Raw genomic sequence first — 23,150 nt, 5'->3', positions numbered from 1 at the left:
GAAACTCTGGGGCTTTCCTTCTAATTGTGTCGAAAAAGCTTCAAAGCTTCGAGGCTTCAGTCTAACTAAGAACAGGCCAACTGAAACCATAGCAACCGCTCAACTGTCATCGCTCACGTGACAGTGTTGTTTTGATACAAGCTCCGACACAGTGTTTCCGATCACTCTGTTTTAGGAAGAGTGACACAAGCTCCAAAGACTCGATATCATTTGCCCGTCACTGTTAATCAGTAAGTTTTAATTTGAGCTGTTTAGACAAACGGAACAGAAAGTTGGGTAACGTTAACATTAAATTTCTTGTTGACGCTCCGAAGCAAACGGTGGCGGTAATGCACGTAAAACGGCCGCAACCGCAGTTAAAACGAAGAAGAAGAAGCAGTAGCCCCTGCAAGGGAAAGTAATGTTGAACCAATAACTAGACACTAGCTAGCGTTTGGAGTGATGTGTGGTCTGTAGAGACACAGTTATATGTACAAAAAAATTATTCCATGTAGCTATCTCAGAAGTCCAACATAAAGAGGGGCATGTTTGTAAGTTGTGTCTATTCGTTTTACGGAAGACAGCATTGCTAGCTCGATTTGGTTGAATTAGTGCTTCATACAATTATAGAAGCTAGCGAATAATAGCTAATGTTTGGATTTTTATGCGAAGCTAAGATAGTTCAAAATGTCTTGTTTTGCTCAGTAAGGTATGTTCGCGTCAAGATAGTAACCCAAAGAAATGCCTAGGAAAATAATGTGCTATTGATAGCAGAGCGAGTATTTTTATCATTAAGGTAACATTACGTTAATGTCAAAAGTAACGTGTAAGGGTGATTGGTCAGCTAGCTCATTGTAGCTGCTGTAGCTGTCAGCAGTGTGTTTCTAGCCCATCATGTAGCTATTTGTTTGTGCAAAGGTAAAGACGCCTAAGTAAAGCCGCTGAAATGAAAACTGAAACACTTTGCCTGACAGCCTTTGACTCACTCGGCGAGGTGTCCAGCTTGCTGACCTGGATAAGTGGACCACACAAAGCCCTGAAACACTTACGTTTTACCAGCTGCCCATATCAAAAGTGTGAGTGTTTCCGTCCAAGACGAAACATAAACCTTAACATGGATCTAGTCCAGTGTTACCTGAAAAAGGTCACCTATATTATGACATCATCAACCATGTCCCAGCTTTTCAACTACTAAATGTTTTTATTTCTCAAGCAGCTGTTGTTAAGCGATCTTGTCTGACTTGTTAAGGATGGATGAAACAATGGATTCTCAAAGTAGGTAAGCCATTGGGATTTTGTGTGCTTAAGCTTTTTATTAAGGTATCTAAGCAAGAAATATGCATATAGAATATAGTTGTTAAACAATGAGGACACAAGATGCATTCTGGGAAAAGGAAAGCTAATGATCTTGTAAGGGTACACTTCATAGATTCAGCCTGCTAACCAAAACCTTCTCTCACTTTTCTCTGCTCTGTTCTGCTGCAGTGTGACTACTGAAGTCAAGCCAGAGGTTGTAAAGAATAATGTCCCAAAAACAAGCTTAACAGATGGAAAAGATGAACTTGTTTGTGGACCCCAGACATATGACAATACAAAAGACAGTATACTAAGAGAGGACATACAAGATGGCATACCATCTTGTACTTCAGTGGACTGTGGGTCCGCAGGTGGGCTGGACGAATCTGGCCTTGCTGGCAGCGGAAGTAACACAGCTCAAACATACTGTTCTAATGGGCAGAAATCTAAGAGACCGAGTTCACCTGGTCCACACCCTGTTAAAGCAACCTGTGTTGCACTCTCTCCAAAACCAAAGCACACCCCCTGTCTTCATAGTAGTCCCGAGAAAGGTTTAGATACACCCAGTGATGTGGAGATGCTGAGTCCTGACAGTCTGATGTGCAAAACCACCCTTGTAAACAACTCTGCAGACACAACTCATGATGACAGTGTTTGTGCAGGGGACTCTGACATTGCAGGGGATTTGAAAATGGAATCTCAGCAGTTTGTCAATGACTCTGATTCTGGAAATTCAGGCAAAGAAAGAGCCCCTCTGGCTGCAATGGAGACTGAGAATGCTGAAATAGCTGATTGCAGTGGCTCATCTGATATGAACCAGGCGAGGTGCAGCAAGCCAGATGCAATGTCTGAAAGGTAAATGTGAAAATTTACCACTTGTTGTGTCCTAACACAGTAGTCATTACATAATAGTGTAGTATACTTGCTTGTTTTTTTGTTTGTTTTGTACAGGGATTCATTCGCAGTCAATAATTTGAAGAAGGAATGGTTGGGGACACCCATAAATGAGCTGAACAGAATGCCCCAGTGTGCCCCACCTCTGTCTCACCTGAAAGCAGTGCCTAACCACACAATTACAGTCAGGGTTAGTCAACAGCCACTTCTTCTTTTTATGTTTTGTGATGTAATAAATACTTCAGTCTCAAGAACGTGCATGCAGATATAGCTGCTTAATGTAGTGTGGTACTGCACTTTGTCTGTTATTGAGAGAAAATAAGAACAGATAAAAAAGAAAGTATAAAAATGAGAAAAGGGAGGCAGAGTGGGGCAGAGTGGAGTCATTCTCCGTGATCCCCACAGGGCCTCCTGTCAGTAAAGCTCCTATCAGACTGTGTCCTCTGCTGCTAGTCCCACAGGAACACTGTCAGTGTTGGTGTGCAGCTAACACTCGCTGTAACCATTGAAAGCCGCTGCCACCCAAGCTAGAGGCTGCCAACCGTCCCTTAAATTAATTACTGTTTTAAGGAAATTCAACTGTATCTCTACATTAAAAATAGGACAGCTTTCAATTGTTTGGTCAGCCAGCAAAGGTGCATCTGACTTTTGGTAAGACGGGAATCAAACTTGAATGCTTATTATCTATGTATTCAACTTAAAAGTAAGGCATTAAGTATATACTGCTCTCTTAAAAATGTGTTTAGAAGTAATGTACAGTACCAGAGTGACAGTCTTCTTGATTTTGTAGTATAAACCATACTATACCATGTACTAAGTATTGTAGCACACATGCTTTAAATAAGCAAAGAGATAACTGTTGTCTCAGCCATCTGTACTTTAACAACTGAAATAATCTCTAAATACATTTTTTCTTCCCTGACCTGTTATTTCCCTGTTACAGACAGACCTCCTCAGAGAAGGAGTGGTCCCTGTCCCTTACCCCACCAAGTTCAAAGATGCATGGGATGATATGTCAGTGAAGATGCCCTGCTCTGAAAAGAATCTGTTTCCTATGGAGACTGAGGTATACTAGTCATAGTCTTGCTTTTCAGCAGCATCACAGTCTTTCATCAAATCTTGTCAGTACTACAGCAAGGTTAGGTACTGTAGGAATGTAATGGCAAAAGTAATATGTCATTTGTTTTATGTAGGATGGAAGTAGTGTCCAAAGTCGGTGGGAGCTGATCCGTACTGCCTTGAAGGGAGGGTTTAAAAGTTCTCTGGATGTCAGGGTAAGACAACAATGCTGAGCTGGACTGGGCCAAATTTTACAAAAAATACTATGAAGAGGTAAAATGACTTGCATGCACACTTTTGACATTCATCCTTAATGAAGGATATCCCATTCTTAATGAAAACCCACAACCTAAAAACAACCCAAAAACATATTGTATTCTTTTCTCTCCTCTCTCATAGCAAACAAAATTGTGCACTTCTTCTAGTTGTCAAAACAATATTGAAACTAGTCTGGGTCATATATCAGGATTTTGGCAAAAACCTTTGTTTTTTCTTTCCATACTAAAATGGGAGGCCTTCAAAGTACCATATTAGTGTGAATAGAAGGAAAAACAAGATGCCACTGTTATTTGTCTCAAGTATCTGATTTTTATTTGGGCAGCATGTCAGTCTTTGCTGCTGATGCCTTTTCCAAATTCAATTCATAAGTTACTGTAAATGCCCAATTCCACAAACAGCCACAAGGTGGCAGAGTTAGCATAAAAGTTTGCATAAACAGTAGCTTATGGCATCCATTAAAATAAGACTTTTATTCATATGTTTTGTGAAATAAATATGTGGCTACTCTGCAGCCATACATTACTGTATATTTACGATCAGTTTTTCATGCATAAATAACTCCTCATTATCCTCTTTAGGATTCAATATTGAGATATAACACAGCCCACACAAAGAGATGGGACTTCACTGCCCTTAACCTTCTTTGCACAGAGGTAAGCTGTCCAAAACCTGTTATCTACTTTTTGGGCTAAATTTGAAAATAAAGCATGTAGATTTAAGTCGCTTCCCTAAGGCATCTGACTCTGATGTTTTTTTGCTGAATATGGGACATACGAAATTTCAGTTGAACTCTTTGGATGGGAAAGTCTCATCCAAAGGAACACAACGTTTATGTTATCACTCTAGTTTCTTCATCAATATGTAATAGGGTTTAATATTGTATTTGTTAGACAAATAAACTATAAATTAACACAGACAGTGAAGTGCAGTTAAATGCATCATATTTCTAAGTCAACTTGTGCAACTTTGCCTTATAGAGTCTGGCAGTGTTTGTTTAACTCACCATGATTAATCATGAAGAATGAAGCTGGAGTGGTTATATTATGAGGAGTCTGCTCTTCTCTGTTTGAGTGCAAGCCCATCAGTGTGCTTCTTCCCCTCCTAGTAGCTGCAAGTCTCATAGGAGCAAATATGCATCATACAATTAGGACAGATGAGTCAGAGCATGGCAGCAGCAGCTGTTGCAGGTGAACCAGGGGAATGTCTTTCTTTCTCCTTCCTCCTTTCTTTTAACACTTCTTGTCTTCTGTTCAGACAGACAGTTAGGGACTGTAATTATATACCTGTTGTTAGAGAAACTTCTTCACATGTGACACGGATATGTATCTGTTTCTCTTTGTTATAAAATTACCTATTAAAACTGTTTTATAAATTCAGGATTTCCAAGTGAACCATCAGGCATTTTTATAAAAAATCTTTTCTGAAATCTGGTAGATATGGTATTAGCAGTACTGCTTGTCAACTGGCAGTGGAAGTGAGTCTCCATATAGACTGTATTACCCCCTGAAGTGGCCGATTAAAGGCTCCCTAAATAGGGTGTTACTCTGATTCCACTTTAGACCTAAGCTTGGTTATATACATTAGGAAAATATTTTGTTGGCAATTTATGTGTGGGTAAATACGTCTCACGGTTAGAGCCATTAGAAATAAGTTCATTATCCTGAGTCTTACACTTAAGTGGAACATTTTATACTAATTACAGTCAAGTCAGATTGACTCTCTTTGTCCTTACTCAGCTTAATTTAAACCATTCCAAAATTATCCTTCTTTCTCCTCTCTGAAATAATTTCTCAGAGTAATGCAGTGTTTGGTAGATCAATAGCTGACTGAGCCTTTTTATAGCTTAGTCAAATTTAATTAAAAGGGACCAAAGGATACTAAGTAAGGATAGAAAAAAAGTTGCCCTTTCAGGAGTCTATAATGTCAGCGACTCTTATGTGATCACTTTCTCTCTAAAGTATGGTATTTCCTTTTGTTTTTTCATTTGTTTGCTGCCCATGTATTTAGCGAGGGAGGATGGTGGATAAATCAAGGCAGGATTATTAATAGTTGGTAATAAAGCCCAAATGTCGGCAGTAATTGGAAAAAGGGAATAGATATGCACATACAGATACAGAATACCTGCTGGTTATGCCTATATTATGTTAGTTTAATTTCTGTCAGTGGATGGAGGATGAGGGGGCATTTGCCTACAGTCAAGCAGGAATGACTCACAGCTCCTATTCCACAATGGACATGCACCATCCAAGTGACTTATCTTGCACTAACAGTCCAATGTGGTAAACAATCAAGTGGACTGAATTTTCAACCATTCTGTAATGGTGGGCAATCTACTTGCTCATCTGCTTATTTTTTTTTATAATTTGAATCCTCTTTTGCTTCAGTTTGTGGTGAGTTTAAATCCCAACTGTCATACTCCTCTGCTAAGACCACCTAATTAAATCTAAATCAACATGTGAGCAACACGGGGGTGATTGTCAGGAGACATGCATTGCCCCTGGGCCATTGATTGACACTGCGCTTAACATGTGATAGCTATTGGGGGTACAAAAAGAGAGTTATCCAAATTAGGGCTTGCCTGTAAATTGTCTGTGTTTCTCCCCTGCCAAATGAAACTGTCATTGTGTCACTTTCTGATGAGGGCTGAGCAGGAAAGCAGTTCAGGAGTAAGTATAACTGATATTCAAATAGTGCATGGACATTCAACAGCAACATGTCAACACACTCTATCCCTCTCAACTGTGTGCTTTGTCACTTGTTCTGTCACTTTCACAGAGTGTTTTTAAAAAGTGCTCTAATGTCAGAGGTTTACACTAAATAAGACTGCTTAAGATGCCTCTAAATAAGAAATTTAAAAATGTTTATTTTGAGCTGCCTAGTAATAATAATAACTTGTAGAGACCAGAATGGTTGATGTAACTGGGCATCACTTTATCCAGTATTAAATCTGGACGGTCCTGCAGGCACTCAGTCAGTCATGTATTGATATGAAAGGTATATAGTTTGTATGTGCAGCCCAACCTGTGTTGACAGCTGCTGTAGCTGTGGAAAAGCTGGGGGATCATCTTTCTACCCTCATCCTGCCGCATCACCAGCTACCATCTATTAGTCCCACAGGAGCACTTTATGATGCCTGCCAGCTCATTACTTCTGACAGCATTTAGTCAGGCCTGCTCTGCAGCCATATAAATGCCTCTGGCCAAATCACCTACCAAAGACTTCCTGTTGAAAATCAAGCCATCCTGCTACGCTCCCCACAATTGGTCATTTGCATTTGCTCCAGAAGATCCATTTAATCAGTGCAGGGTCCCCTGCTTACCTTGATAGAATAAGGCAAGTGATAGATGACAGTGACAATCGAAGCCAATACACTCATAAGTGATTGCGCTGTAAATCTAGGTCTATGATGGAATAACTGGGTGTTTATTTTAGAGGGAATTACAGATGGATGCTGAGGTAAGCTATAGGCTGAAGTATGGATGCCTCAGCTATGGTGGACTTGTTCCCAGATTGATGGTAGTTTCTTCTGAAACAGATTCTGTGTAGTACGTAGCTCTGCAGATTTTCTTTTTCTTCACTTCTGCTGAAATGTGAGGATTATTGGTATCTGATGAGTGGGAGTTCAATGAACCTCTGTTACTTTCACTGACACTGTGTTTTCTTGTTGGATGTGACAACTTGGATATTGGTTATCAGTATTGGGTTATGATGAGTTAAAATTAAACAAAACTTTTCATCATACTATTCATTTCATTTTATATCACCTCTGATTTGTTGCTGGCTCTGAGTAACGTCCCACCTAACCAGGCAGTAAACACCATAGAGGTATCCCATTTAACAATACCTCTGCCTGTATTTCTCTTTTACTCTCTTCTCTCCAGTATCTTGAGCCTTGCGAAGTACAGAACTTGTTTGAGGTCATACTGCCAGCCATGGTCGACTTGGCACTCAGCGCTCCTCGCCTTTGCACGATGGTAAGTGCAGTATACTGTTTTTTGAATGTGCGTACAGTGTACATTTTGGAGGAGTTTCTAGAGTGGTGTGATGAAGTTGAAAGGTGAACTGCTGCCATTCATTTGGTAGAGTTTAAAAAAAGCAAAGAGATCAGTCTTCTTCAAGTACAGTACATAGAAGGAAGTGTGTGTAGTCAGAAGGGAGTAGAAGCAATCTACTTAGATAGTACATATTGCACAGGACCAGCTCATGAATTACAGATGGTAGGTAATGAATGCCCTTTTTTGGTCCACATCAAAAACTTCATTAGAAATGAAGACTGTAAGAGGAGAGGTCCGTCACATGTCCTGTCATCCATCTGAGGGATTATGCTTGTGCGCTTGAGGAAATTCTTCTTACTTGTTGCATGCAGTGCTCCACTAAGCTGACACTGGTCATGAATTTAAAAAAATCAGTCTATTTCTGTGGAGTTCCACATTAGACATTCTTCCTTGGAGCTACATATTTTGGGAAATAGGGTTTCCTATCTCCACCTACTGATTGACATTAAATGGAGATGATTGATTTCAGATTTTAATTTATCTATTTCAATCTTAACTATAATTTAATAAAGTTAATTCAGCTCCCACTCAGGTAGAATAGGAAGATCTTTCCAGCTGTTATTGGAGACAGAAACCAGAACATCAAAAATGCATAGTTCAAATAAAGGAGGGAATTTTTAATTATTTTTTTTTTCCTACAAAAGCTTTCTGACTCTTACCACTTTCTGTATGGTATTGTAAGCATCAAGGCTAATGTTTATGTGTGTGTTATTGGAGGTATTACGTATTGATCTGCTAACTGGGCAGCCTTGGGAGGCTCTTTTGCCCTAATCACTGAAGATAGATAGGCCCTGTTTGTCTGACTGAACAAACCTGGGGGAGACCAAGACAACCAGTACTTTAATTACTACCACCCATTTACGTAATGGGACTCTCTCTGTCACTTCAACCTGCTAGATTGCAAAAATAATTATCTACTCCCTTTAGCACTTAGACCTACACCATTGCATTTGCATAACTTTGTAAATTTCTTTAACAATTGTCCTCTTTTGATCCTCTCTCTCGGTTCTTCTCTTTTCTTTGACTTTATCCTATTGAAATGTTTTGATAGTGATTTCAGTTGCTTTTCTTTTTTTCAAGCCAATTCCACTACTAAAGTCAAGGAGGAACCATTCCCTGACTCTGTCTCAGGAGCAAATAGCCTGTCTTCTGGCCAACGCCTTCTTCTGCACATTCCCCAGACGCAACTCACGCAAGTCAGAGTATGGCAATTATCCCGAGATAAACTTCTACAGGTAAAAAGCATGTCATCCCTCACAGGAAACTGGAGTGATGCAAAACAATGATCAGTGTGCTGTGACAAAAGTTTGTCCATTTGTAAGCAATTCTTTTATGCAGGAGACTAAGCAGATCACAGCAGACTCAGTTATTGATCCTGAGTTGCCCTTATTTGTCTGTACTCTTCTAGAAGATGCTTTCCATAGTCCTCTCACTGTGCAACCTGTTGTATGAGGTTTGTGGGCATTAGAACAGGAACAGGTTTTGTCACTGTGTTTTCAATAACATGCTTTCCAGTAAACAGGCATCAAATAAATTCAAAAATGTGCATTGTTTTCATGGTTAAGCATATCTCTATTTCAACTGAGTAAAATTAAAAAGAGAAAAGTAAACTGATTCCATAAGGGGGCACTGCTGCTTTAAAATACCTTAAGAGATGAAACCTGTGTTTTTACTCAGCTTATACTGATTAAGATTTCATTAAGTGCGGTGCACTGATGTGTCTTTTTAAGCTTGCATCCAATGGGTCAAAAGAAGGTGAACTGAGTTACAACTTGCAGTCTCTTTTGCTGTTGTTTTTTTTTTTTTTTTTTTTTGACTCAAAGGGGAGGTTTATGGGGTTTTTGATAGTTATTAGTATGCACTGTTACTGCCCCTTTCACCATATAGATTTGAGGATCTAACAGTGGGCAGAACTCCATGTTTCTGTCATGTCCTTATGCGTGGGAGGGAGATTCGGAGTAAGCGTGTTAAATTGGTGCACTGTTTCTACCTATGCAAAACCTGTGGTCTGTTAAGAAATCCTTGGATGGCTAATTGACACAAATTGTTTTAATAGACAGTTCAAAGTAAAGCTGAAAAGTATATTAAAAAACATAAAATGATGCATGAATGTGGCTGTTGCACACTACTATTGTAACGTGCCTAAAAGGCAGCTGAATGTGTGGCTATTGGACTTAGGTTGTCTGTTAACACAATTTTCTGGTACCTGTCTTGGTTACTGAGGTTGTTCTCTGTTACATCTTTGTTGTTATTGTCATGTTTTATTATTTTTGTTCAAGCAGTTTGATAAGGTGATTTTCAGCAGACATCTAATTGAATCTGGGGGAAATCTTTTGGACACTAACATCTCATGTTTTGCCATAGCTGATAATTCCTACAAAGATGAGATGATGTGTTTGAGTGAGGCGGAGCTGGTAACAGACTTATAATAAGATCTTCCTACCAGCTATACTCCTGTATTTATGGTCTGTAAGCACCACTGTGTACGCTGGATATAGTCCAGATTTCACCTCAACTCAATTTTCCTGTTTTTCTTTGAGGCATCGTGTCCTCATTAGTGTTATGTGTAATAACGTCCGGTGTTGTTGCCTACTGGCATACTGGAGATGTCGATTTGTTTATCTCTTAGAAAGATAATATCTTTGCAGAACATGAAGGGTACAGTTAATACTATATAATTTGTATATTCCCTGCTATCTGTATGCTACCCAGAGTCTAATTAGCCATCTACTGTCCCTTGGAGGTTAATTATTTGTATTATTTTATGAATCTTATGAATGGTCATATTGAGTTTTGTGATTTGTTCATTACCCTCTTAAATCCCCTAAAATCAAATCAACCTTAATCCTCATCTCAGAATCAATCATTTGTATGAGTGCATGATATCTGCCTCTGCATCAAATGTTTGTGGCAGCCTAAGTGACAAAGCCTCTGTAATGATGTAACCATTGATTGCAGTTGCAGGGCTGGCTGTTTTAGACTCAGGCAATCGGATCTGCTGTCACTATCAGCATTTCTGCCTAAAGCAAAATAGAGGAAGGAGCAAGACGAAAAAAAGGCCTTGGTGTTTCTGAGAAGATGACTCAAGACAACCAGTGCAGTCTAAAATGGGCCCTGGATCATTACTGGCCCTCCCTTTCCCCCATGTAATTGAGGGAGTGTCCGTCACTTTGCTTATTGGCTACAGTAGCGCTCTGTCTTCGACAAGCATAGCAGCAAGCAATCTGCTGATTGCTGTTTTGGCAGAACTGTCAAGGTTTGTCCTCTGTTAAGTGATGGATAGATTCGAGGGGGAGGAAAGAAGGCAGGAGACTTATTTCCTAAGCATGTGTTTTCCTATGAGAAGAAAATGACACAGGAACCCTGTTTAGCAATTTAGTCAACAATGAATGCTTATTACTGAGAAACAAATCCTCTTTTTGGCTTACCTTATTTACAAGAAAATAGTCTAATTAGTAGTGGTAAAGCTGTCATAAATCCTTGTCTCCTGGTACTAGTTACACCAGAGGAAATCCAATAATTATTTTGACTGTCCCTGAAAATGAACATTGCTACAATATATTTTGTAACTAAATCCTTTATAATTAGTTGCCCTTCTGTCCTCAGTAAGTTCTGATCTGTGGCTTTGTTGAAAATCTTACCTTCCTCCACCTGTGCATCAGTTACACTGTCTCATGGGCTACTTGTCCTCCAGGGTACATTATGCCAAATTGATACTGAGGGATTTTGGGGAGGGGAGGTACATAGAAAACAGAAAAAGCTCTGTGTAAGGAATTTAAACAGTGGGGGGAAATGCACTTCACATCCAGGAGTTGTCCTTAATAAATTAGTTTTTATTCACTCAAGGGCTTTTAGTACATTACACTTTTTCATTTGTGTCCTCTGTTTTTTTTTTTTTTTTTTTAAACTTGTGTGGGCAGAAAGCGGTGGGATGGTAAGATGAATGCTGAACTGTGATTAGTCATCATCTTTGGTTGCTTTTAATGCAAGGAGAGTCCCAGTATAGACTGATTTAAGGTTTCTTCTTAGTCCCCCTTCCCCCTTTTTCTGGCATCTGAGGAAGTTAAACATGGCCCCAGGCAGTGCCATTGTATGATGGAGGATAATAAGATAGAGGTAGATGGAAGACACATTATCCATCCATCCCTTATCTATAGCCACTTATTCTTATTTAGGGTCATGGGGATGTGCTGGAGCCTATCCCAGCTCTCTTTGGGCGAAATGCACGGGTACACCTGGACAGGTCGCCAGTCCATCACAGGGAGAAGACACATCATGCCAGTTTCAAAACTTGACATCATTCATTACATGCTATAGCATGGCTATGCAGTGAGCCATAGATGGATGCTTGGGTCAAACAATAATACCAAAATAATACCTTTAGTAAAGGATTACTTTTTTATATTGTCAGTGACTGTTAGAGTATCACATTACTCTATAACAGTCTTTACTTTACAGAAGTCTCCTTTTTGAACTCAAATTTCTATTTGCTTTCTGTTACAGGTTATTTGAAAGTTCTTCACCAAGAAAAATTGAGAAATTGAAAACTCTGCTGTGTTACTTCAGGAGAGTTACGCAAACTAGTAAGCACTAACAATGTCCTACATGATGTTGACACTGTTTTCCAGTTGACTAAGATTAAATAATATTTTTTTTCCCCTGAAAGAGCCTGTGGGTCTTGTTACATTCACAAGGCAAACATTGAACAATCCGCCACATTGGGAAAGGTAATACTCTATATTCTAATATGTTATAAATTTAATCATTTAATGGCATGAATTTAAAGTAAGTTAAGATTTTTGTCATAAGCCACCATAACAGTTATAGATATTAAGTTTTTTCCAAAAATATATTGTTATATGTTTTGTCTGTACATATTTTTTTTCATATATGCATTGCCATTCCAAATAGACTTAAAGTGTACCTACATCTAAGTGAAAATTTGATTATATAAATCTGAAAAGTGCTGGTAAATATGTCTTCACAGCAGGAATTGAAATTCTTTCAGTGGCCCAAATGGTCTGATGGTGTATGGATGATATATGTAAAATCCCAAATTCAGTTATGACCAACATGTCTAAGGAGAATGATGAAATTGGCCCTGTTTCTTTAATCAATATTTGTAGAAACTAGGAATGTGGGGGAGGTATTTATAAATTTTAGTCAAATAACCTTAGAGCATGGAATCAGTTCCCTTTCATTTCTATTTATTTCATTTATGCTTGCTAGTTAAAGGAACATTAATCCATTTGGGATACTTGGTGTAAGGATCTCACATCAAACACCTCTTTTTCTATTCAACCTCTTGAATTTTTTTTATTACCCATAGTACACATCCTGTTTTAGGAAGTATGTGCAGGTGGAGTCTATACACATTAGCATGGTATCTCGCTGGTTGTTCTTTGCATGCTTTGAATGCTACTGTAGTGTTATTAATATCTGAAAAATTTGTGATCTTCTTTTGTCAAAGCTCCCAGTCTCAGCTGACACGGCTACATATCACTTCTAAGGGGGCGATTGAGGATGATGGATACGGGATGCTGCAAGTAGGAATTCCTGTTACAGTTTTGCATCCAGTATAAAGTAGAATTAGTCATTCAGCCTGATATAATGAAAGTCACTACACCTGTCAGCGTGCACAGCCACTGTAAAATTCTTTTTCAGTTTTGTAACAGTGGCTCCACAAAGTCAATGTCAGGATTATTGGCTTTAAGTGACTAACTTACCTGTTCATGGTGTGGCCAAACATGACTCTGACCATTGCAACTCCTTCTCACAAGCAAAGAGACTCTGTGGCTTGTTCACTAGTTGTCCACTGCTTGTTGTTTTAAATCAGTTTTGTTATTTTTGTGCATGTCTGCTAAGGTTATTGGTTCTGTATCTGTCTGCATTGATTCACCCCATCTCCCGACTCCCACAATGTTCCAGGGTGGCTGGTGCATTTTTTATTGTGGTTGACAGCTGATACACTTGAGTACCTCTGAGATGGCAGGGTGGAGGAGAGGACCCTGGGTGGGGGATGAGAGGAAAAAAGAAGAGGGTGAGTCGTCTCACTGTGGCGACCCAGTGGGCTAGGAGTCCTGCAGGTGGATTGATGGCTACCTCAGCAGGCTGGGTGCTGGATGTGTTGGGGTTCGACAGGGCAGAGTGGGCTGTCATTCTGTCAGGAGGTGAAATTGAAGGGTGAGGGGGGTGAGGTCAGGGGTGAACCAGTGAAGGAAGTGAGGAGCTGAGCGACTGGTTAGAAAACATACACATGCACATACAAACATTCACTGTCACATTGACATAGCTGTGGGCCAGTGAGCAGAATCCCCACCGCTGACAGGCTGTTTAAACATCAGCACTGTGATTGAATGGGCTGGCCTTTTATTTATGCAACAAAAACAAGGGGTGGACTCACATGGAATGAAACTGCTGTATTACATCAAAATATTTCCTACATTGAAGCACTGAAGTCCTAAACTAACCATAATCACCTGTAGTTGTCCAGGTGTGGCTTGGTGCCTCAGTTTATGAGTGAATGAACTTAATATTTTTGGTCACTGCAACTTAATTTGTTTGACAACACAGACATTTCCTTCCCTAACCCACTTCAGTGGCATGACTAAAAATATTTACCAGTACTTCAATATATAAATGAATATACAGACTAAGATTCCTAATCATTATTAGGATTTTCTTTTTTTTTTATGCGCATTTTTTTTTTATTACCAGTGATGGTGCTTTCCTTTGTTGCAGCTGGTTTTTTTTTTTGTCCCCCCCCCATGTGAAATTTAGAACCCTGGGTTAATTTGAGTAATGTTTGGTAAATATGTATTTTTTTGTCTTTATAACCACAACCATCATAAACCTTCAGTTTATGGTTCCCTCATGTTTTTGTTAATTTGTTAACATTGCTACCTTCTCAATATCAAATGAAAGAATCACAGAGATATTGATCACGGAAGTTCTCAGGTTTGTTGTATTCTGTATGTAAACATTAAGGATGTCTGCACACCAGCTTGCAGATTTTGCCTAAATGCTCTGCTCAATCTTAATAGCAGATTTACAGCTCTACAACTGTCTGTGTAGATTTCTCGTGTGTTGTTCACTATGATTTGCTGATCTGATTATTTCCAAGAAGGAAGCATTGTTATGATTCTTAGACATTTATCTGAATTAAATGACCGCATTGGTTGACAGACAATAAGGAGTAACTAATAGTCATTTGTTCAAATAATGGGAGTGACAATAGCTAAACCTCACAATTCTTCTCAAATGAATTGATTGGGCAGGACAAAGGGCAACATATGTTATTAAAATAGTCTAACTAAAATTTGTCTTGTAAATATCTGGTTTAGCTACAGTAGTCACTTTGTAACTTATACACCATACACAAATTGTGTTCATCTGTTGGCCCTTATATCATTTAGACAATTCAAGAATGTTTAAACAACAATAAAAGCTGCTTACAAGAGAAATGAAAGATGGTGCCATTTCATTTAACTCCTGTGTTTATATTCTTTAATTTCACTAGGTGGACTTTGCAAATATGTTTGTGGGTGGAGGAGTAACAGGACATGGATTAGTCCAGGAGGAAATCAGGTTTCTGATCAACCCTGAACTTATCGTCTCTCGCCTGTTTACTGAAGCTTTGGAAAACAATGAATGCCTCATCATTACAGGTATATATGAACACACAAATATACACATCATTTTCAACTTTCAGGTTTCTCTTTGTAGGACATTAATTACTGGGCTTCTTGAACACCTTTGACTTTTACTATATTTTATCCTGAGACGTGTATTTTGAGTATGCATTTTTCATTGGATTTAGCTTTTCTTTCCTCTTTGGCAGAAAATCTCTGCTTCATCTGTTGATTTAAAAAAAAATTGTAAAGCATAAATGTATTGTTCAGAGGTAGATTGAAATTTTCATTTATCATAAATCGCAATAAATGCAATTTTATGACACAGAAAGCTAATTTTATAATAACCTTTTTAAGTTCATCGTCTTTGTACAAAAATGAGTAGTTCAGAGAATATGCTCCACTTTACTGGTATCATAATCCTCAGCTTCCTCTGAAACACTTGTCCACTGATTCAATGTTACATTTTTGTGGACTGTTCAACATGAGGTATGAATGTCATTTCTGAGTGATGTGTGCTTGTATAGCCAAAGTGAAGATGTATCCTGTATTTCATGGACAGTGTCTCTTTGTAGTGTTTGGTGGCCTCAAGATTTCCTCTCTTGCTTTTTGCAAATGATATAGTTCATTGGTTATATTGGACAGTGACCTCCAGGACACACTAAGGCTTATGAAACGGACCGTCAGTACCTCCTTTCAGTCTGATGCTGTGGTACTGTTCCAGGAACTACAGCAGGCTGCTTCCCAAGCTTAAGGGGTGTGAAAGGGATGAAACGGGAGCAGAATCTAAAGACCAGTTCATTGATATTCCAAGTGTCACCTTACGATAATGATTATGTGGCAGTGGCCAGTAGAAAGAGATTATGTGTCCAAGTAGTTGAAATGATTTTCCTTCTGGTCTCACCCTTAGAGACTGGGAGGAGAACCCAGGACAGACCCAATGCACACTGGAGGGATTATATTCTATATCCCACTTGGCCTGAGAGTGCTACAGCATCCAATGGGAATGTTGGAGGAGATGTTTAGGCAGAAAGAGTTTGGCTACCTTGCTTGTCCTGCTTCTATCAGTTAAGACTTCCTTCAAATTAGGTAGGGAATAGAGCCATTGTAGAGCCAACAGCAAGTGCTGCTGTGGTTTATAATTTTCATGCTGTTATCTATCAATTGGCATCTCTGTACATCAGTGTATTTTGGTCATGTAAGACCTAAGGCAAGGGAATCTGGCTCTAGCTTTGTATAGTTACAAGCAGTACAGCTAATACAGAGCCAACAGACAGATATCACAATATGAATACTCTGAATTTAGTGTATTCATGTCATATGGTGTATTGGACCGTATTTATTGGAAATTGCTTGTTGCACTTTTTTTCTTATATATATACACACCACACATCTACAGTTGTGCTCATGAATTAACAAACCACTGGCATATTTGAGAAATATTGCCAATTCTTGGTAAATATAACATCAGAACGCTTCACCTATAAAGATAAGTTTTCTATATACAGTAATCACTTATAACTTTTAAAAATGGCCAGTATTTCTCAAATTGTGCCAGGGGCATGGTAATTTATGAGCTGTCTTTTATCGAGCCCTGTGTGTTTATTGAGCTCCATTAATTTGTTTCCTCATCTTTCTAGTTGGTTCAAAGGTACCTCCATTGCATCGATTCACTTGGGACTTTCCAGATATCCTTCATTTCTCCCCAGCAGAACTGCTCAATTTTTCAACCTCCAACTCACTGTGCTTCAGTAAACGTGTCTAAATGCTTTGCCCTCGCACTCACCTCCCTCCACCACTGACCATGCCACCATTTCCCAGCCTCCCAGCTTATAGAGGCATGTGTGTGATATTAGTAACTTGTCATGTTTATTTTACTGTCACTTAATCTACAACAAATATTAAATATCTGCATGTCTGCACTTGATTAATTCTGTTAGTGGGGTCTCATTTGAACTTGTTCCTAACAAGAGAAGCAAATTAACAATTGAAAATATAAAGAGACTAGGAGTTTGCATCCTCTCATTTTTCAGCACAATCCTTATCTGCCACTGTACATCGCTGTTTTCTTATAGGCCACTTGCGAACAGCAAAGTAGTGAAACAGTGGCCACACTGGTAGTACCATCAAATACAATGTAAAAATTGGCTTCTGTCTTGTTTAGTTCTTTTCCTGTCACTGAGCCAAGTATTGTCTGTTTTGCATGGCGCCATGGCGTCTTGAAACTGCCATCTCTTCGAAGTCACCTTCAATGGTTAGTCACCTCCTATCATGCCTCCCATCATTCTGCGTACCTCCCTCCCCCCCACCGCCCCGCCAACCCCTCCACTTAACTTTATTACATTTGGACAGAAAGGAATTTATAGCCCAACTAAGGTCATTGCTCCACTAATGGAATGGGCTAGTTGCGCCATAGATTCATTAAAACCTTCAGAATATTCCTTGCACGTTGCAGTGTTTTCTCTAGTCTAGTCTCTGTTTGTAGACTCTTAATATCAGTCTTTGTCCCTCTTGTTTTTCTCTCCTGGTAATCATATTTGCTTTTCTTTTGGGGTGTCCTAACATGGGTCTTCCTGTGTGTTTGGAAAAGAAATGTCATATCAGCTTTTGTCAGTTGGTGTTTTCAGAGCGGAAGGTAGAGTCCATGATGTAATCCAGTGATGGAGGCCTGTATGCCAGGATGCTGTCATGGGTGGTTGCTTGGCGGATAAATAGGATCAAGATAGAGGAGGAGGAGGGCAGCTCTGTTGATGGACAAACTGATATAGATAATCTGTTCTTTGACATTAGGAGTCGTCCTCCATTTTGCTGGCTTGACTTGCGGTGCGGGGGGAAAAGAAAAGTTATTTTCATTCACTGAGCCAAGGGTTTACTTTATGTAGAAGCCTAATTTAATTTCTCAATTGTACTCTCGTCATTGGTTGATTGTCCTGGCTCTAGTACAGGCCATTAGCTTGAGTCACACTTCGACATATACTGTAGAAAAGCACAACAGGCAAACAGATTGTGCTTATGACTTTGCATTACAGCTGATACTGTATAAACAGCATCTGATTACTTTTGAAATATTTTGAATGCATTGCTCTTCCAGTTATGAACTTTACTTTAAATCTTCCTCACTGCCTGTAGTGCACTGCCAGTGCATACAGTAGAAACCCAAAGGCTATGTTAGTCACATTTAACTCCTGCTTGTCGTTGAAGTGCTGTGTAACTACCTCACACCTAATGCATAATGCATGGAGCCTTTAATAGGCGTTATTGTTAGAATTGAGCACAACAGTATTTGTAAAGATGAATGATGAAATCTTTCGTGCTCTAATGCTGAAACTAATGCCTAAATCTAATGTACCAATATAAGTTATAAAAGGGCTAATGGCTTGAAAACAGATGTGTGCTACTTTGTCAGTTAATGAATGGTATGTTGATATTTCATGTCTTGCAAGCATGTCGCAAATGTGGCCAAGGTTATCTTTTTCTATTCTACTCATTTCTTCTAATTATGGCTGAAAGCTTTTCATTTCAAACCCCAAAGCGGATTACTTATTAAATCAATGGCCTTTATTTATGACAATCCAATACAAGCTGATGCTGTGTACTCACATGGAGAGCACAGAAAGCACTAAATTTGATTTAAGAAATAAGGCGCTGAAACAGATTTAGGCCCACTGTGTGCTCTGACTGCGGAATACTGAGTAATGTCTTTTTTTGTCTTTCTCATTCTGCAGGCACTGAACAGTACAGCAAATATTCAGGTTACGCTGAGAGTTACAAATGGAACGACAGCCACAAGGATGAGACTCCTAGGTATTTTTTCCTCACAGTAGTACTATACAGTTTAATATTAGGAATTCTTGTTTTAATGTTTTAAACATAAAAGCCCTAATTCATTAGAAAAAAGTGCAGGAAAGGTGGGAGGATCTGTCTAAGTTGCTGTCTTCCCCATCCCACTCGTAATTTGTCTCTCATTTCCAGAGATGACTGGCAGAGACGATGTACAGAGATCGTGGCTATTGATGCTCTTAGATACAGGAACTTCTTAGAGCAGTTTCTTCCTGAGAAGATCACCAGAGAACTCAATAAGGTGTCGTGTCATGCACTGTGATCAAATAGTTGTTTACAATATTAAACATTCTAAACAAACCTACTGTATAGAATACAGTTTCACTTCTTTCCACCTCTCAGAATATGCTACTATCAGTAGTTGATTGGATAATGACAGATATGTTGTTTTTGACTAAAGTGCACATAGTGGTAAATCTTGAAATATTGTCAGGTATCACCTACAGACATGTTAATTAAAGGTTTAGTGACCTATTCAAAGGTCGCTAAACCTTTAATTAACATGTCTGTAGGTGATACACATTTATTTTCTGGGGTGATATTACACTTCTTTAGATCAGAGGTGCTGTCATTTACTACTAGTTGCAACGTTGTGACGCGTACACTTAAAATTGTGATATTGTGCTTTTTTTTATGGCCAGCCTGCATGAAGCCAGTGAGCTGTTTTTTTTGTTTTTTTTTTCACCCGCACTTCCTCCTACTCCCTGTTATTTATCCCAGGCGTACTGTGGATTCTTCCGAAACAACGCCAACAGGAAGCACTTGTCTGCAGTAGCCACAGGCAACTGGGGCTGTGGAGCTTTTGGTGGAGACACACGGCTTAAAGGTATCATTACCTGAATCACAAACATGTAAATGAAGAAGCCTATGTGCAGCTACAGGTATGAAGAAATTTGCAGTTTTTCAAATCTTGACAACTGAAATGGTGAAACTGAGATTTTCAATGTTTATCTGTGCTGTATATCCTATCCAATGAAACCCTCCTGCTGAAGGACATTCATTCACAGCATAAATGGTACAGCACACTCACAGATGCCCACTGCACACTCTGACCCCTCTGTTCAATTAGTAGATCTCTGAGGGTGTCACTCACCGGTTCCTTCCCTCCCTTTATTGATCCACTAACACACATTTATGTTTTCCCTGAAAAGGGCGATTGATTACAGGGAAGGGACATCATAAATCTATGGTTCAGATCTCTGTGGGCTTATACCACATCACTCTTCATAAACAGGGTCCCTGCTTACTGTCCCTTCTAGCGTGCCACACTGCAAGAGTTTACCTGCTGCATTTCTAGTCAGTGTGACACATTTCTTTAACAGGTTATTAAAGAAGCATTTGCAGTGTTCTGCCTGGATTCCTGGAGTTTGTGCACATCTCCACACAAATGTCCATGCATTATGAATGTTCTGAGATTAGAATAACATTGCTATGTTTGTGTACAGCTTCATGTAGAACTGAAGGTTTTATTAGCATGCCACATATTTCCTGTGTGAGGATACTATTAGCTTCCGGGGACTCCCGCCCATTAGCACTAGAATTAGCATGGCAGATATTTTTAGAAGGCAGTAATTGTATTTTTCATTCAAGTCCCAGAGCTAACTTGAGATGTGGTAGTTACATAAGACTAAGATGTTATGTTATGTTGTAAGGATTACAGACCTTTTGCAAATGATGCTTTGTTATGTATGTTCATTAATCTGAAATCAATATCCACTGTGTTAAATATTTAAAAGTCTTAAGATCTAATTTGCAGAGGCTAAAAAATTGAGTGCAGTTGATGAGGCTATGCTACCAGTGGTGGATTATTTACTCTTCTGATACAAATTGCCTGTCACTACTGTTCTTTTCTGCCAGAAGCCATTCCTTATCTGGCTTATTGACCAATTACACATTTATGATTTCGCTCTGAAACTGAAGGATACTAATGATACTAATGCAATTTATTATTGTTGCTTAAATTTCTCTTTAGCTTTCTCCTTCTCTCTTTTCAGTACTGATTCAGTTGATGGCTGCAGCAGAGGCAGGGAGAGACGTGGCATACTTCACATTCGGAGATGCTGAGCTTATGAAAGATGTTCATAAAATGCACACTTTCCTTACTGAGAGACAAGTCACCGTTGGTAAGACCCACTCCCACTGCCTAATGTTTTAGGTTGTAGAACTTTAATTTTCTCGTTAAACTGCAGTCACACAGTTATCTTGTCAGCCCTTCCTCAGTTGAGCACTTCCAGTATATTACAGAAAGAACAGGAATGGTGATATCATCCACAATGACACTGTGGGACTCATCAGACTTATACAGCACGTGCAGGTTGGCTTTGTTGGCGTCATTACAGGGATAGTGCAGATAAATAACAGAACACAGTTCATCTGTATGTTACGTTATTCCACCTTATGGGCAACCTCCGTTCTTTGGCCCATCTATTCAGTGGATTACTGCCTGGACTGACCCCAGCTTCCCCTCCCCCTTTTCATTTTTCTTCTGCTGACATTTATTGAAGCCTTTCAAAGAATTCCCCCTCTAGCCATCCATTTCCTAAAGTGGAGCTACAGAGAAAAAGCTTGCGGATTGTGTGCGGGTTTATGTACGCTTGATTTATAGATGAGTCCAACCAGCTTTCATTTTTCTTTATTTTTTTTCTGTTAAAATTTCAGTCTTGTTTGCTTCTTCTTTGACTCTCATCCTTTTTGTCTAATTCTCTCAAATCCCATTTTGTCTCCCTCCATTTTTTCCCCCCTCTCATTGAACCCTGCACCTTTCTTTATCTTCCCCTGTCTCCACCACACTCTTTTTCTCTCTCAGGGAGGCTGTACAGCCTTTTGAACCAGTACTCCACTGTGGTGTGTAAGAATTGCAACACGACTCGACCAGATATCAGTCTCTACCGTTTCATCTATGAGAAGGCTTATTCACCAACACCCACCAGTGTTCTGGACTCTGCTAAGGATTCTGGGATGTTGCCTGTAACATCAGACTTACCTTAACATGGGGAGTGCTACTACTTAACACCTCTCCCTTTCCCTGTTTCTCTTTGTAAAAGAGACTCCAGGTTCACAAACCCGAATGTGTTATCAGTGTTGTGCTTATAATCACTTTTTCTCCCTCACACACATTCCCTTTAAGTTTGTGGTCCCAACAAACAAACTACCAAAATCCAGTTTTGCCTTTTTTGACAGTGGTATTATAGGAGCCTGGTAGTATATCACCAAATGTGGTAAGAAACCTATAGCAATAGTGAAATCCTGGTTGCTGTTAGGCCTTTCTTTAGTGTAAATGTGATGTGAAATTCTTTTTTTTTTCCCCCACACTAATTTCAAATATGGCCAAATAGTTATCATACGCATGGTTGTGGACAGTTTCATAATTAATCCAGGGCATGATAATTCTCTCTGGTTGTCGTGTCTTATATTATGTTTGCTACGTTTTTGGATAAATTATCTTCTGTTTATCATACCCAGGCTGTGGTGCAGTTCCTGAATGCAGAGAGGTGAAAAGATGCCATACTGTAGTCTATGCATGGGGAACACTTATTTATCAAATATTCTACAAATATATGCTGCTCTTTCATATCCTCTAGGAAGTTAAAGTTCAACACACATTAACGCTACATTAACGCACAGTTAACGCTAATTTTACTATAGGTCCAAACAATAGAAAGATCACAGATGTGAGAAACATCTCACATGTAACAGATAAAACATATTTATGGTCATTGTAATCACCTTTTATTCTATTCTGAGTAACTGAGTATTTAGAAATTATTTGGTGTTACACACAGTATTGAATACTGTATTAAGGACAGGAGGGGGGGTAAGATCAGATTGCACGAAAACTGTTATTTTGTTAATGTTTTTACCCTAGACTGTACATAAAGATACATACTTTTTTTTTTTTACATTTATATATAGTCTATGGGTTTTACTCAGCACTTCCCTTAAGGATGTGTTTGTTTTTTAATTCACGTTGTTTCTGGTTTGACTGTGGGTTCTGTTAAATGATGGGTTGATGGATAGATTAATGGCTGTAAATGTATTGCATTAGTACTCTAGGGTTATAGACTGTACTCTTTTTATTATCATTTCTTAATTAAAATATATCCTGTCAAAATTGTCA

The 23,150-nt window shown here is 39.0% G+C and overlaps 1 protein-coding gene across 6 annotated transcripts; it reads left to right on the top strand.

Moving 5' to 3' along the window:
- The first annotated feature begins 30 nt into the window (after nucleotides 1–30).
- Nucleotides 31–23,150, top strand: parga (poly (ADP-ribose) glycohydrolase a). Of its 6 annotated transcripts, none has more exons than XM_026309601.1 (19): nucleotides 31–230; nucleotides 954–1,055; nucleotides 1,196–1,258; nucleotides 1,465–2,130; nucleotides 2,227–2,359; nucleotides 3,113–3,235; nucleotides 3,363–3,443; nucleotides 4,086–4,160; nucleotides 7,389–7,481; nucleotides 8,643–8,797; nucleotides 12,066–12,145; nucleotides 12,229–12,289; nucleotides 13,033–13,108; nucleotides 15,082–15,229; nucleotides 18,919–18,997; nucleotides 19,166–19,274; nucleotides 19,754–19,859; nucleotides 21,028–21,156; nucleotides 21,840–23,150. In XM_026309601.1, the coding sequence occupies exons 3-19, from the start codon at nucleotides 1,230–1,232 to the stop codon at nucleotides 22,019–22,021; spliced, it is 2,325 nt and encodes a 774-aa protein (XP_026165386.1). In that variant the 5' UTR covers nucleotides 31–230; nucleotides 954–1,055; nucleotides 1,196–1,229; the 3' UTR covers nucleotides 22,022–23,150. The 6 variants fall into 6 exon arrangements, with proteins under 6 accessions (XP_026165386.1, XP_026165385.1, XP_026165383.1 ...); XM_026309600.1 differs by having other exon boundaries at nucleotides 898–1,055; XM_026309598.1 differs by lacking the exon at nucleotides 31–230 and adding an exon at nucleotides 345–530.

Source organism: Mastacembelus armatus, chromosome 15, assembly GCF_900324485.2.
Source record: "Mastacembelus armatus chromosome 15, fMasArm1.2, whole genome shotgun sequence".
NCBI classification, from domain to species: domain Eukaryota; kingdom Metazoa; phylum Chordata; class Actinopteri; order Synbranchiformes; family Mastacembelidae; genus Mastacembelus; species Mastacembelus armatus.
This window is presented reverse-complemented; position numbering and strand designations above follow the sequence as displayed.

Excerpts from the sequence above, each read along its gene's own strand:
- parga (XM_026309601.1), top strand. The coding sequence starts at position 1,230 with ATGGATGAAACAATGGATTCTCAAAGTAG. Across the intron at positions 1,259-1,464 it reads ACAATGGATTCTCAAAGTAG|TGTGACTACTGAAGTCAAGC; the intron begins GTAAGCCATTGG and ends GTTCTGCTGCAG. Across the intron at positions 12,290-13,032 it reads AATCCGCCACATTGGGAAAG|CTCCCAGTCTCAGCTGACAC; the intron begins GTAATACTCTAT and ends CTTTTGTCAAAG.